Raw genomic sequence first — 14,489 nt, forward strand, 5'->3', positions numbered from 1 at the left:
AATATTTTGTTTCGGAAAATGTTAAGAATGTGATTCATTGTCACGTTGACTTTGGTGTCTACTTCATAACATATTGTGAAAACGATATTTGTGGCTGAATTATTAATTAGCTTGACTTTATATTATTGGTTCTTTCAGCAAAGTCACGTAGAAGGGAAATAATAGAATAATAAAAATATAAAACAATAAAATTCTCACGACGTTTCGACTGCAACACAAGCAATCATCATCAGGTGTGTAATAATTGCTGTGGATTTCACATCTTAACTTAAAACTGTTTTGATCACACAGTAGATGTGAGTCTATAAAATAATTCACAATAGTGAGTATTTTAAAATTTGATAACACCATACTAGTTTACACTCTCAGTAAAGCATGGTTCAACCTATCAGTCAAAGCCGATTCAGCTGTTTAAACACTTCCAGGTCACAAGGAAAATATGTGTTTACGCTTTTTATCCATATATATTTAAAAATTACGAATTTTTCTTATACAGAGCAACCTACGGATTTTATATGTCAGAGCTTCACCGACGGTGCCAATGCTCTCCTCTTGTGCCGCTGGGAAGAAAAGCCACGTAACACGTGCCATGGGTACAAGGTGCACTGTGCGGCAAATACGACATCCTTAGGTATGTGAACGAATTATTTTGAGGAAATATACAATCTGCGGGCGCAGTGATCAACGCACTGAACCGTGAACCCAACGAGTTGACTTGAATATTGAACAGGTAATATCTGATCCGGGCCCATTCCCCCATGCCCAGCACCAGCGTGGTGAAGTATGGTCAAACAATCCCCCGTGACTGACACAGCATTGGAAGGTCTTCATCCGGCAGTAGATTGACACAGATCTGTACAATGTTATAATTGACGATATATTGATTGAGTGTCTGAAAGTGCTAAATTGCTTAGACCGGACTTGCAGGTCGTTTCCAATCCGGAACAAAAATACATTTTCAGAAATGTATAATTGAAACATCATAACATAAATGGTTCCTATATTTCATATCATAGTTGTATAGCTCATACATTTGCAATATAATAAAGTTCTACAATAATTTGTATAGTGTGTTAATAATAAATGTAACATCTATTTAAAATAGCTGGTAAACCTAGCGTGGATTTTCAATGTACAGTATTTTAAATGGGTTTTTCTGAATTTATTACACATTTAGAAAACAATATAACAAATACTGTATATACATATATTGCGCATGTTTAGAACGTGCTTAAATTGTAAAAAATATATATTAAAAATGTACTTTTATTCCATATGGGTTAATAACTTGTTGATTAAGTCTGTTATCGGGCAGGGCTATCATTCGTGTCATCTGAACTGGTCCAAGGTCAGCCTTACCCTCCACAAAGACAAAGATCCCCCGTATAGCCTTGAAATACTGTTGGGACAAGTGCTGTTCGCGAAAATATACAAAGGCCGACACGGCACACGTGGGGGTGGGTGGCCAGCACCACGTCCGGCTGCCTTTGTCTTCCGAGTGGCGATGTTTACACATCGCACCATGTATTCAATTGAGGCTGAATCGACCTAGGGTAGGCCCAGACTGGTTTGACGTAATTTTCACCTGGTGTTGGCCGTGAGCGGGAATCGAAATCAGGTGGCCGGGTTCGATGCGCAGCACGCGAACCTTTATGTCACCGCTCCCCTCCACAAACCAGCACTGACCAGCGTGGTGAAGTATGGTTGAAGCAGTCCCGGTAGAGAGGCCCTCATCCAGCAGTGGATTGACATAGGGTTGCACATTATTAATCATTATAATGTTTGGTTCATATGGCGATTGCTTTGCTTTCATTTGACCTGTAGGTCCAGCACGGTGCTGACTTCTGTGATACTAAATTATTGTCGCGTATTTTTGGTTCCTGCTGTCACAACTATACGCGGCTTATTTTTTAAATTAAGTTATTGAATATTTGTTGTTCAATTATCAGAGATCATTGCGATATATGACCATCAATTGCATGTTTCATATGAAGTGTACCTGATTTTTCTTTCTGTGTTCTTTGTGTTATTTTAGGCCAACCCCAGTCCTTTACCAAGACTACAAAACACATTATCCTCTTTCAGAATGTACGAAATGACATCAACTACATATGTACCTTGAATTCTAGCAACCGCCCTAACCTCACTATTCTTGTGACAAGAAATATACCCGGTAAGTATACATGTTGGCATACGGGATTTTCGTTGAACCATTGAATAATGCATGTTTTGCTGTATTGGAAAAAGGACGTTACCAATTCAGAGTCGGACAGTACTGCACTGCTAAAATGTAGCAAGTCCAGCTGAATACAACTATGAATTCTGACGTGGAGCATGTATAAGAACATATTATAATACATTGGGTGCCGTGTCATCCTGATAAATAAATCTTCAAGCTGAAATAAGACCATGCAACAAAACTTGCTTACAATGACCGCTATATTCGAGGGATATAAACTTTTTGCCTGTATTTTTAAAAGGAAATGTGAGGAACAATAGTGCGTATCTTTTGCATTAAACAACTATTGCCTCCAAATGTATTTTTTTTCTATTTACAACCTTGAAAATAAAACAAAATATATTGTAGCTGAGCACAGGCCCAAAGGTCAGTAACAAACAGCACTCGCGATGGCGTAAAAGAAATACGTTTCTTGACTTGAGCACGGTTCTAAGATACTCTTTGGTTTTTTTTGGGTAAAGTCACGTAGGTAAAAAATAAAATAAAAATAAATCTAATCACGACGTTTCGGAGGCAACACAAGCTTCCGTCTTCAGGTGGCACCGTCACAGCAAAATTACTAGCTACTGGTTTCCTTACCGTGAACCTCAGCAAAAAAAACTAAACAAGCAGCGACCGCGGCTACTGCTGAGCCGCGTCACCGCAATATTTAATTTCGGACCATCGCATAAACTTTACACTTTTATCACACACAATAAGTTGTTGTGTGTAAGAATATTTGCAACGGAGCGTATTTTGTCAAATGCCTCATCGAGTTGCGGGATCTCTGTGGGCCTGGGTGTTTCCACTGCGTTCTGAGTCATCGGCTCCTGGAAATTATTGCACAACGTGGTCGGGGAGAATTTAATGCGCTAAAGAGTCAAAATTCCGAAAACTAACGAGGATGTCTCGGTGTGCTACTGCCATCAGACAGGGGGCTTAAGATCTAAAACAAGTTCCGCAATTTAAGTGGCAGATTCCTGCCGTAGTGGTGTAATGGGCAGCGCACTGAACTTGCGATCCAGAAGTCGTCGGTTCAATTCGATCTCGTAGCGTGGCAGTTGCAACAATGGTGCAAGTTTATATCTATATTATTTTTTAATACACCCACCGGCTCTTGTCTCACTTCGGCAGTACGTTCAAGGATACACGAGCTCGCATTTAGTCAATCAGACGGCAGGTCGTCTGATTGGTGGGGTAAAGTATGGGCACTACCACCTCCTCCAAAATGCCTGGCCACCATGGAGGAGGATGCTGATCTCCCTATAAGTGGAGGCCCTCATGCCAGCAATGGCGTGAGCAAAGCAGTTGCAGGGCTGCACCTACACCCTTCGGTGGCACACAAATGAATGAGCGGGAAAAGTATAAATCAACATCTTCTTGGTTCTTTCGGTAAAGTCACGTAGAAGGGAAATAAAAAATAAATAAATAAAAAACATAATAAAATAATTCTCACGACGTTTCGGCCACAACGCAAGCAGAGGACGGCTGCTTGCGTTGTGGCCGAAACATCGCGAGATTTTATTATGTTTTATTTTTATCATTATTTTATTTCCCTTCTACGTGACTTTACCGAAAGAACAAAGAAGATGAATCCCTGCAGTCACGAAAGGTTTAAATCGAAATATAAATCAACAGTTGCTGTACATTAAAGATGTAGAATTTATAATTTAAGATGAATATTAAAAACGTCACAATGTAATGAATAACCGTCAAGTGCAGTATGATATATAGTAGCCATGTGTTGTACTTCCTACATCGTGTTGCGTCGGATCAAACGTGTATTCATTATTTCATAGGTTTCATTTCAGACTCTCATCAACCTCATCCTGGGTTAAGCAGCGGACAGATCGTCACGATTGTGTTGTTGTTGGTCATAGTCGTAGTCTGCCTGATTTTTCTACGGAAATTCTACCTGAAAATCAGAAAACTTGAGAGGTGAGTACGGCGCACAAATGCAACCCCGGGCAGCATGATATGACCATCACTTCAGCTCGACTTATTCTCTTTCACTCATTACGCAGAGCGCTTTCCACAAATTAACCACGATACCTTGCTGAGCACGTAAAGAAGGATGAACCATCACACGAACTCCGGTCATTCTCGCAGTGGATTTTGGATGGCCATCGAACAAAGACGGTCGCCGCATCAGATGCGCTTCTGCGGCCTTCTAGAACGCTCGTCCTTCCAATATTAGGAAGCTACCGGAGCGATGCACTTTTAAACGTAGATTGGAAACTTGTTTCTTTATAACTGCTTGTTGTATGTACAACGTTGTCCTTCCCCCGCATCTCCGATTAGCACAGTTGGATACGTATGGTGCGAAAGAAGTTCAACATACATGCAACTTTGAAAGTGTATTTCGATTTGTTTTTACCTTTTGTACGTCGGCGTACTACTGTCAGCAGGAAATTAATTATTAAAGGAAAAAATGTATCAAGCAGAACTATAAATATCACTCTGTCGTACTTCCAAGTAACAGCTATCCAAACTTACTTCACTCAACATAAGCCTGCCACAAGTTATTGCAATTTTACAATGTCTATCGCTTACAATCCACATGCTGTCAGTGAACGATGCCATATTGTCGACATAGCACTTATCGTATTGTACTCCGCAAAGCATTGTCCAAATATCTCGATATTTTTTTACTTTAATAATTATTGTTCTAAACTTAACTTATTTCCGTATTCATATTCTTGGTTCTTTCGGAAAAGGCACGTAGAAGGGAAACAATAAAATAATGAAAATAAATGTTTTTATATTTTTATTATTTTATTATTTTTATTATTTTATTGTTTTCATTCTACGTGATTTTACCGATAGAACCAGAAATGTGAATCCCTGCAGTCACGAAAGCTTTAAATCAAATTTTATTGTTATTCCTTTACTATTTTGTGTCAGCATATGAAAATCATTGAACAGACAACAATGATCACAGTGTGACGATATTTTTGCGAAACGGACGACGCGGCTATCGTGGACCGTATAAACTGTTTATCATGGCATCGTCATATCACGGCAACTCTTGCCCACACTCCACTAAGTCATCTTACGCAGGGGCGGTTTTGCTAATCGGGCAGCCACAATGGAAATGTTTTCTCGGAGGATTACCCCTCCACTGCAGAGTCAGGATCGACGTGAACAACAACAACGACAACAACAACAACACGAGGGCTCTATTGTGTAACTTTGCTATGTCCTGATTCCCAGGTGAACATTTTTTTTACTGCAACTAAATTAATCACAGGTTCCAATTACGAGCCCCGATGTTGTGAGAGAGAGAACAAAAAATGGGCCTACAATTGCTTCCCCACGTATACTGTGTAATTATAAGAACAATGTAATTAATAACATTCGATATCAAATGTCTATCCACACTCGTGGATACATTAATCAGATTTAAAATAAAAACCACGCCGATTGTGTAATTATTATTTATATTGTGTGTGCCTGTGTATTTTATCCTCACCACTGTTACCAACGTAATGTATGGATTTTTTGTTGCTATCCGTAGACAATACAACAATGACGAAGGGGTGTGCTTGCTACCAAAAGGCATCCGCGGTGAGAGCTTTGAGGAGTGGGTTTATTGTGTTGTTTCATATTTTGACGCTTACAAAAATATCACTGACAGAATCGGTGTTTTCTTGCATATTTCATAACCGTCGTGTTACATCTACAAATTCCGTCTGCACACCAAATTTGCAAACATAACATTACTTTGCAGAGGTGCGGACTCGAGTCATGTGACTTGGACTCGAGTCAGACTCGAGTCATGAATTTGATGACTTGCGACTCGACTTGGACTTGCATAACAATGACTTTGTCCCACCTATGAGATGTGGACTCGAGTCATGTGACTTGGACTCGAGTCAAGACTCGAGTCATGAATTTGATGACTTGCGACTCGACTTGGACTTGCATAACAATGACTTTGTCCCACCTATGTTACTTTGTAACCGACATTATTATCCTTTATATTCAACACGTATTTTTTTCTGCTGAGAAAGAGTTCTGGCGAAACACACATCCATTGGTATATTTTCACAGTAAATGTCAAAGATTGTACAAAAGTCAAAGGGAAATACTTTCCAAAACTATCCTGGTCTTTATTTTTTTGCCGTTACGAAACGACTAGAAGCACCATGCATCGTTTGTCAACGTTAATTAGCCTCAATAAATAATGTCCGGATCTCTTGGTCAATGCGATTCTGGATGAATGCTTTCACAGGCCGTATGTTCCAATTCTGGTTAGCGAGTCCTGGTGAAGGAGGGGGCCCAGGACCAGTTTTGAAATGAACCGCCACCAATGTTACCCATGGCCGGGAGGCAAACTCAGGTCACCGTGTTCACAGTCGAGCACGCTGACCACTGCATGACTGCTCTATCCCTGCCATTATTCTAAGTAAAATAAGTCATTCGAGCCAATCTTAATCCAGCAAATGATGAAGAAGGCTTCCCCACACAATGCAAGTCATGCAGGAGTCTTTGCAATGGCGGAGCCAGGATTTTCAGGTAGGGGGGCAACCCCTCCAGCAATCAAAAATGATCGGAGTTGTTAGTAAGTAAGGACTTGTCCCCTGCTTCTTATTCGACGCGTGTGCGGCGATGGCGCAGCGATCGATCGAGGGTCGAATTCGAACCGTGTTGTGTGATTGGCATCACGCTCGCTGAAGGTGAATGCCTTCAGGGAAGTCGTGTACTGTATATGCAACTGCGCACAATTCTGTGAGTCACTTATAACTGCATTGCCGTTACTTATTGCCAATTATGGGCTCAGACTATTGTCCTATCTTCTCATAGAGTCCCTGGCACAATAAAATGCTAAACCGTGGCAGTGGGGGTCGCAAAATGCCGATTTATTACAAATAAATCCCAATGATCCGATCGAAATTAGAGATTTCGATCGGATCATTGGAGTTGGTGATGGGTGACGAGGTCAGGACTCGTTCTGATATCACTTTCCACAGATGTTAGTCATGGCCTATAATCAAACTCGGGTCGCCGGGTTCATAGTGCAGCGCGCCAACCACCACACCACCTCTCCATCCCTTTCATGGCAGAAATTCCATTAGTGCTGACATTTTGGTGACAAAGGCTGAACACTTGTGATTGCAGGGTTTCAGAAGGAAACTATCGTCAAGGAATCGGCTCCAATCCCCGCAAAAGTGTTACGCCAAACTGTACAGACCAAAACCGCGTCGGGCTCCAAGCTGTTTCAGGAAGAGTTCAGCGTGAGACCAAACACCTGACACCATTCGGGATGGCGTTTTATTGTTATTATAATGTTTATTATAATTTTTTTAAATATTAAACCCAAAATGGTACTTTCTTGTATGACACCTGCTTACCGAGGAAAGCCTCACTGAGCCCCGGGAGGGTTCTGCGACGTTTTTGTTGTAGGGGTGCGATGCTGGGATGCTTAATCCAAATTGTGTCATTTGCCAGTAATGATTGAGCATTGAGCTGTGCACTTTTAAATCTAGATTGGAAACTCACGTATTTAGAACTGCGTTTTGTATTTAGAATGCTGCCCTTTCCTCGCACCTCCAATTATCACGGTTGGTTATGTACTGTGTGAAAGAAGTTCAACATACATACAATGATAATGACCTATATTTTATAAAGCGCCTTTCACATTGAAGTATGTCAAAGCACTGATACCAGTTACATTGCGAATATATATTTGCTCGGAGAGGAAATCGGAGAACCTGGAGGAAACCCATGCAAAGCAGGGGGAGAACGTACAAACCCCACTCAGAAAGGCACCTGAGTCGGGAATCGAACCCAGGTCCTTTTTGCTGAGGCACAATGTTATCACTCTGCTACACTGCTGCCCGTGTGGTTTCTAAGGAGTCACAAGCAGTTATATATTTGTTTCTCTCACATACAGTATTCAGATAAAGTAAATACTCCCCCCCTGACGTCCACCCCCAAAAAATATATTGTTCGGAAACCATGAAAAGTTTGCGGTCCCTGGCCGAATGTTGTGCAATTTCTGCAATGTCGATTATTCACTGTTGTAGTTAAGACAACGGTTTGAGGAAGCAAAATGATTATATGATGTTTGTATTCGCAGAATTTCCCACGAAAGATTAATAAGTACTCCCAGCAAGAGGCAACGCAGGAATACAACACCAAGAAGAACCGTTACTCAGATATCCTCCCGTGTGAGATACGCACCCACACCAGTGTGCTTTAAATAAACGAAATTCATCAAGTATCACAGAAAATGTCTTATTACATATGCACCCTATGAAATTAAATATTGCCGTTTGTGGGATGCAATGAAACGCTTCGATACGTTAACAGCCATGGAGACGTAAAAAAAAAAAAACGTAATATTTAACTCGGACATTCGCCAGGCTGGCTTGACAATAACCGACCGACTAATCGCTTACTCGCCATCAATTGTCTTAGATGATCACAATCGAGTGAAGCTGAGCGGTGAAGGAGAAAGCGACTACATTAACGCAAGCTACGTTGACGTGAGTGCGGTCGCACGCCTGAGAGCTGACAAAACGAGGGTCGCGATATTCGTGGAAGGAGAGGCGGCCTCTTGTCGATTGCCGACTAACTCACGCTCTTTGAATTTCGTTCTGTGTGTAGGGCTACAAGTCGTCCATCAGATACATCGCTGCGCAAGGTGGGAGACAGTTTATTATCGCCGAAGCCGACACGTGAACACGCACTCAAAGGCACATGTTTGTCACGGTTCATTGGCGCGGCTTCAGTGCTAACAAATGATTGTTATAACGTTTGCTCGCTTTGTGGTGCGGATTTCAGGTCCCCTGGAGAACACCGCGGGTGACTTCTGGCAGATGATTTGGGAGAAAAAAAGTTCCGTGATAGTCATGGTAACAAAATGCGAGGAAATGGGAAAGGTATGGCTAAAAACAACGCAGGCACGCACGCACGCACGCAAAGACAATACATCTCACGTTCAGTCTTATAGACGATTTGGGCAATTGTTGTAAGTGAGCACTTAGTAACACTGCCATGAGAACGATATTCTCTAGTGTCATTATGCGTAAGTGTAGCACAAACCTAACAACACACAAATATTCTCCATATAGACGACACAGGCTCTTTGGGCAAGTGCTGTTTAGCAAGCGCCTATGAAGGCCGGCACACCGCTTGAGGGGTGATGTGTTTCACACCCGGCTGCCTTTGTCTCCCCAGTGCTGATGTTTACACACTGCACGCTGCATCAAGTACGGTACATATTTTGGGCTGAGTCGACCTAGGCGAGGGCCATAACCGGTTTAGATAATCGTCACTGGTGTTGGCCGTGAGCGGGAGTCGAACTTGGGTCGCCGGATTCAAAGTTCAGCGCGCTAATCGTTCAGACTACCGCTCTCCACATACCGAACACACACGTGCTTATTCATAGCCACACTATTCCACCACACTTCTACCCTCATATTTGCACGTAATTGTCACCCGTACGCGGTGTATTACTTCATGTAAAATCTGCGATGCGTTTGCCTATCATACCTTCACACGTCTCAGTCATTATGCCATTCGTATTATTTGCAGGTGAAATGCTTCCAGTATTGGCCACATCCTGACGAAGACAAAAGGGCGTACGGAGACGTGACTGTGACGATCGTGGATGAGAAGCCCTACGCAGACATCGTCATTCGCACACTCTCCATATCCCACGTATGATTTGTATTTATACACACACACACGGCGCGCGCGCGCGTGCACGCATGCACACATAAACTAATGGAATGCACTGACTACTGCAGCGATGGAGATAAAGATGTATTGCCGCGGATCATGCAGTTCACTTTAATGGCCGCACCTGACATTTCATTCATTCTAGAAAACCTCGGTTGATTTATTTCACCTTATATATGGAGCAAAATAATAAAATAAAAAATGGAGTCAAGACACATTTTGGCACGTGACAAATTGGCTGGGCGACGCGTTGGCTAGGGTCATGACGAGCCGACTACGTAACTGCTGTGCATGACAATGCACAGAGTGTTATCCAATTTACTTACCAAAGTGTGATGCTTTGTAATGTCAACGGAACACTTGAATGCCATTCCTCAGGGATGCTGCTGGGGCGTAACGGTCAGCAGGTTGGACTTGCAATCCAGAGGTTACCGGTTCGATACGATCGCCTGGCGCGGCAGTTGAAACGATAAGCAAAGTTTCTGAAATCCTCCCGCCTCTGTCCACCCAGCAGCATAAATGGGCGCATACATCTAGTTAGTCAATTGGCAGGTCAGGTGTGGTGGGCTAAAGTGTTGTGAACGCCCACCACTATCCAAGTCATCTGGTCGGTGTAGAAGAGCAGGCCAAGGTACCGCCGTCAATGAGGGCCTCTCTGCAGAGTTCACGCCAAGTGAAGCCATCCCCAGGCCCCCGCCATCCCCCCCTTTCCTCCAGCAGCGGTTCCAGCAAGCAATTGCAGGGCTGCGCCTTAACCGTGACCTCTTCGCCGTTGTCCCCAGAGCAAACACAAAGGGTTTGGAGCTCACTGGGTGACCCACGTGCAGTTGGTGAGTTGGCCCGACCACGGTGTCCCCGAAGATCCCAACCTGCTGCTCAAACTGCGGCGACGCGTCAACTCGTTCAACGGAGCCGGCTGCACAGCCGTCGTCGTCCACTGCAGGTTGAGACGCTAAAAAGAAAAAATCGAGACGGGCGATATTTGAAAGTTTTTTTTGTTTCTTTTGATTAAAAAAGAAGTAAAATGTCATCGTCGGCTTAACGGAAAGCCCCAAGGCTTTAGTGAAACTGTGTTTGGAACACGTTGGGATTTTATTACTTCATTTACATGAAAAATATTGCTCGTAACATTTTAAAGCACTTCATACATAAAATTTGAAAATATATATTTTATATGTATATTTGTTTATCATTTAGAAGTTTTGGTGCAAATTAAAAACATTTAAGTTGTCGCGCTTTTTTTTAAAATAAAGTCGTGCATAGAAAAGTTGAACATTCATTTCACTCCCACATGAATCACTAACGTAATTAGTTTATAAAGTCTATCAACGGCTAATTATATAATAATGACAATAATTATTATAAATATTATAATAATTATTATTCTTTATTATGATAATCATTAACACGTGCAATAATAATAATAATTGCACGTGTCTTCCCCAGGAAAGCCTTATTGAGTCTCAAGACCCATTTGCAGGAGTGTCCTGCCAAGTGTTTGCAGTTGGGGTGGGGGGGGCACGTTGCTATGCGTAATCCCAATTGAATCATTGTCAGGCAATCAGTACCGGTTAGTCTGTATGGTTTATATAGAATGTTTTATCTAAATGGCCGATCATTATTTTGTCTACCAATTCATAGTGCTGGAGTAGGGCGATCTGGAACCTACATTGGTCTCGACTGCTTGGTGAGACAGCTGGAGAATGAAGGCCACGTGGACGTGTATGGATGCGTCTTTCGTCTTCGGCACCAGAGACCACTCATGGTGCAAGTGGAGGTGCGATTTGTCATTTCATTGTGGTGGCGTGAGATCATCACTTTCATTATGAGCCACAATCAATCCACTGCTGGATGAAGCCGTCGTAATCTCCCACGAATTTGCGGCGTGACAATCTAACCAAGCACCTGCGCACGTGACAATGTCATCGCTCAATCTTCTCAGCTGGACGGGCTCTGTTGGACGCGCTGCATCACTTCGCTGCTGCTCCATTATTATTCTAGACCATCGGTCATCATCTCTTCGAGAGACGTGGCCTTGCCCTAGTCCACTTACTATTGTTCACAGATAGATGTCCTTAACCTGCGTATGCTCTTTAATCCTTGTGTTAATGCCAATAATGCACATATCCACGATTCTTTATCCACTTGTTCGTTTTTTTGTTCCACGTTCTTTTTGAATGCCCACTTTTAGATTCTTGCTCAGATACAAGGCAACGTGCTGGCAAATACAGTATGCTGCTGTATGTGCTCCATCTAATTGTGAGCTTTTGGCAGACCATATATTGTTTTTTGTTCCTAAGACTATATATTGGCATGTACATTACTCTTTGTCAATCCAAATAATTCTGCTATATATTAGTTTCCCGATGTTTTCCGAATATGCACTTCAACTGATAGACAGCATCAAACCAAATGCGTCGATGTATGTATTATTATTACATTTCTTTAGCCAAAAAAACCTTGCAAACGCTCAAGACTCTCTTTGGCAGTAGGGAAAAATGTTCACTCTATGTACTTCCATTTTTAGTCATTTGCAAATAATTGTTCAGCATTGGGATGATTGCCCTGATTGCCCAATACCAGCGACATTGTACGATTTATTAGCGATGGGAGAAAACCAGAGAACCCCGAAGAAAAGCCATGGCGAAGAAGGAGGGAATCAAATACAAACTCCACACAGAGAGACGCCCGATTTGGAAATCGAACCCAGGCACTTCTCACTCCGAGGCACGAGTGTTATACCGCAGCAGGACCCTGCTTTACAAACTACAAAGCTTGTGTAATCATCAGCGACTGTGTTCGGGTCATCACATTTGCTCCGTGTCAATGCCTTCTGCACTGGGTAAATCGTAATCATTTTTCGTTTGTCAGCCGTAGGCCCTGAAACCAGGGACACACAGATGCTGGCTCAGTACACAGGCACGGTCCATTAGGCTCTATAGCCACCAAGCCATTACATTTATACACGCGTTCGTGTCTGCTATGCTGTACTTTAATTTATAAGAAGTCGATAAAATAAATAAAGTATCCCAAATTACATAAGTGAGCATATTGCCATAACTACAAACACAGGCCAATGCAAATAAACACACACACGCAGACACGAGTAACACAATATACACATAGACACACATGTCACTGATTTAGAAATATTGTACACGTTTAATAATAAGCAAAGACAAGTTCAATAAGTACGTAAACTGGGTCAGTGTTTTTTTTGCCAAATTTTCACAGCCGATGGGGCATGACACCGCGACCCACGCACAGGGCCGGGATTAAGTCACGGGCCTTTAGGGGCTACAGCCCAGGGGCCTCTGCCAGCTGGAAGGCCTCCAGAGATTAAGTGAAAAGTTATTTCACTTGTGAATGCTGAATTTTATTTGTTGTTAGCTTTGTGAAAATACATTTTTATTTTTATTTAACTTTGATTTTCTTTTGAAAATATTACTGGGGGCCTGACAGTACCTGTAGCCCCGGGGCCTACAAAATATTAATCCGGCCTTGCTCACGCAAATCATATTTTTCCTGGATTTTGCTGTCAGACGGAAGACATACGACGCGTTAAACATATTGGCGCCCTTGCCACGATCAGTGTAATCACAATGCAGCTCCATTCCTTGGTAGCATCCACTTGTCTTTACATCCGCAGAGGATAAAGCAATCACAACAAGTTGCAGCTCTTCTAATTTGCATTTGTGCAAGGGTACCGCAATCTAAAAAAAGAATTACTCCCTGTGAAATGCCAGAGTCATGCCCCCTTCACTATGCAATTTGTAGAAAATTGCACTGGCATGTCACGTAATTTTATATTTACGTGATCTAATCCCAATAGAAGTCCTTTATTATGAATGCAACGTAATTATTGAAAATGTCTTCGCTGATTGCAATACTTTCGTACATTAATTAATAGTTTCCTCAGCCACATTTACTTATGATTACACAACCGTGTGCTTTATTTTGAAGGCTGCATTTACTCTTGCCCACTTTATCCCGCCTCTGTGTCCTGTGCATCTGGACAGGTGGCTCAGTGGTAGAGCGACTGGCTTGCAATCAGAAAATGTAACGAGTTCAAATCCTGATTGTTGGTTGACTTAGCCCATCGTCCGTCCGGGGCGAATAAAACGAGTATCACTTTGTGGGCAAATCAACCAGAGGTTGTCCTATGGATATAATCATCCCAGCAATAGCAATGTGCAATTTCCACCCACAAGCTCAGGGTTGTAAACAGGTGATGAGCACCGTCTCAATGCTCATTTGAGCATGTCATCCCTTTGACCTTTTGACCCTGTATCTCAAGCAGAGTCAATATGTGCTACTTCACCGGGCACTTCTGGAACATCACCTCTTTGGGAACACCGAGCTGAGCATGGCCAAGCTCCACTCAAGAGTCCAAGCCATGAAGTTCAAGGCTTCCCAGCAAGACCAGTCACCCGTGGATGTCGAGTTTAAGGTTTGACTCATCATCATCATCATTATTATCATCATCTGGCATGGTCAATCCACTGCTGAATGAATATCTCCCCAAGCTGCCACCATATCTCGCATTGCCACGATTTCATAAATTCCACCTTCCCCAAGGTTT

At 42.5% G+C, this 14,489-nt stretch overlaps 1 protein-coding gene across 4 annotated transcripts in view; it reads left to right on the top strand.

Annotated features, from left to right (window-relative positions):
• PTPRC (protein tyrosine phosphatase receptor type C) overlaps positions 1–14,489 on the top strand; it is a 35,188-nt gene that overhangs the window by 10,690 nt on the left and 10,009 nt on the right. For all 4 annotated transcript variants that reach the window (XR_013586458.1, XM_078603265.1, XM_078603264.1 and 1 more), the window contains 13 exons: positions 497–631; positions 2,036–2,173; positions 4,018–4,156; positions 5,736–5,785; positions 7,340–7,455; positions 8,301–8,391; positions 8,642–8,709; positions 8,831–8,867; positions 9,008–9,105; positions 9,761–9,886; positions 10,690–10,850; positions 11,549–11,684; positions 14,208–14,357. Coding sequence is in view for 3 of the 4 variants with exons in the window: in XM_078603265.1 (XP_078459391.1) it covers positions 497–631; positions 2,036–2,173; positions 4,018–4,156; positions 5,736–5,785; positions 7,340–7,455; positions 8,301–8,391; positions 8,642–8,709; positions 8,831–8,867; positions 9,008–9,105; positions 9,761–9,886; positions 10,690–10,850; positions 11,549–11,684; positions 14,208–14,357 (1,445 nt within the window). In the remaining variant the exon portion in view is untranslated. The remainder of the gene's footprint in view (positions 1–496; positions 632–2,035; positions 2,174–4,017; positions 4,157–5,735; positions 5,786–7,339; positions 7,456–8,300; positions 8,392–8,641; positions 8,710–8,830; positions 8,868–9,007; positions 9,106–9,760; positions 9,887–10,689; positions 10,851–11,548; positions 11,685–14,207; positions 14,358–14,489) is intronic.

Source organism: Lampetra planeri, chromosome 20 (assembly GCF_965212315.1).
Source record: "Lampetra planeri chromosome 20, kcLamPlan1.2.h2, whole genome shotgun sequence".
Classification (NCBI taxonomy): domain Eukaryota; kingdom Metazoa; phylum Chordata; class Hyperoartia; order Petromyzontiformes; family Petromyzontidae; genus Lampetra; species Lampetra planeri.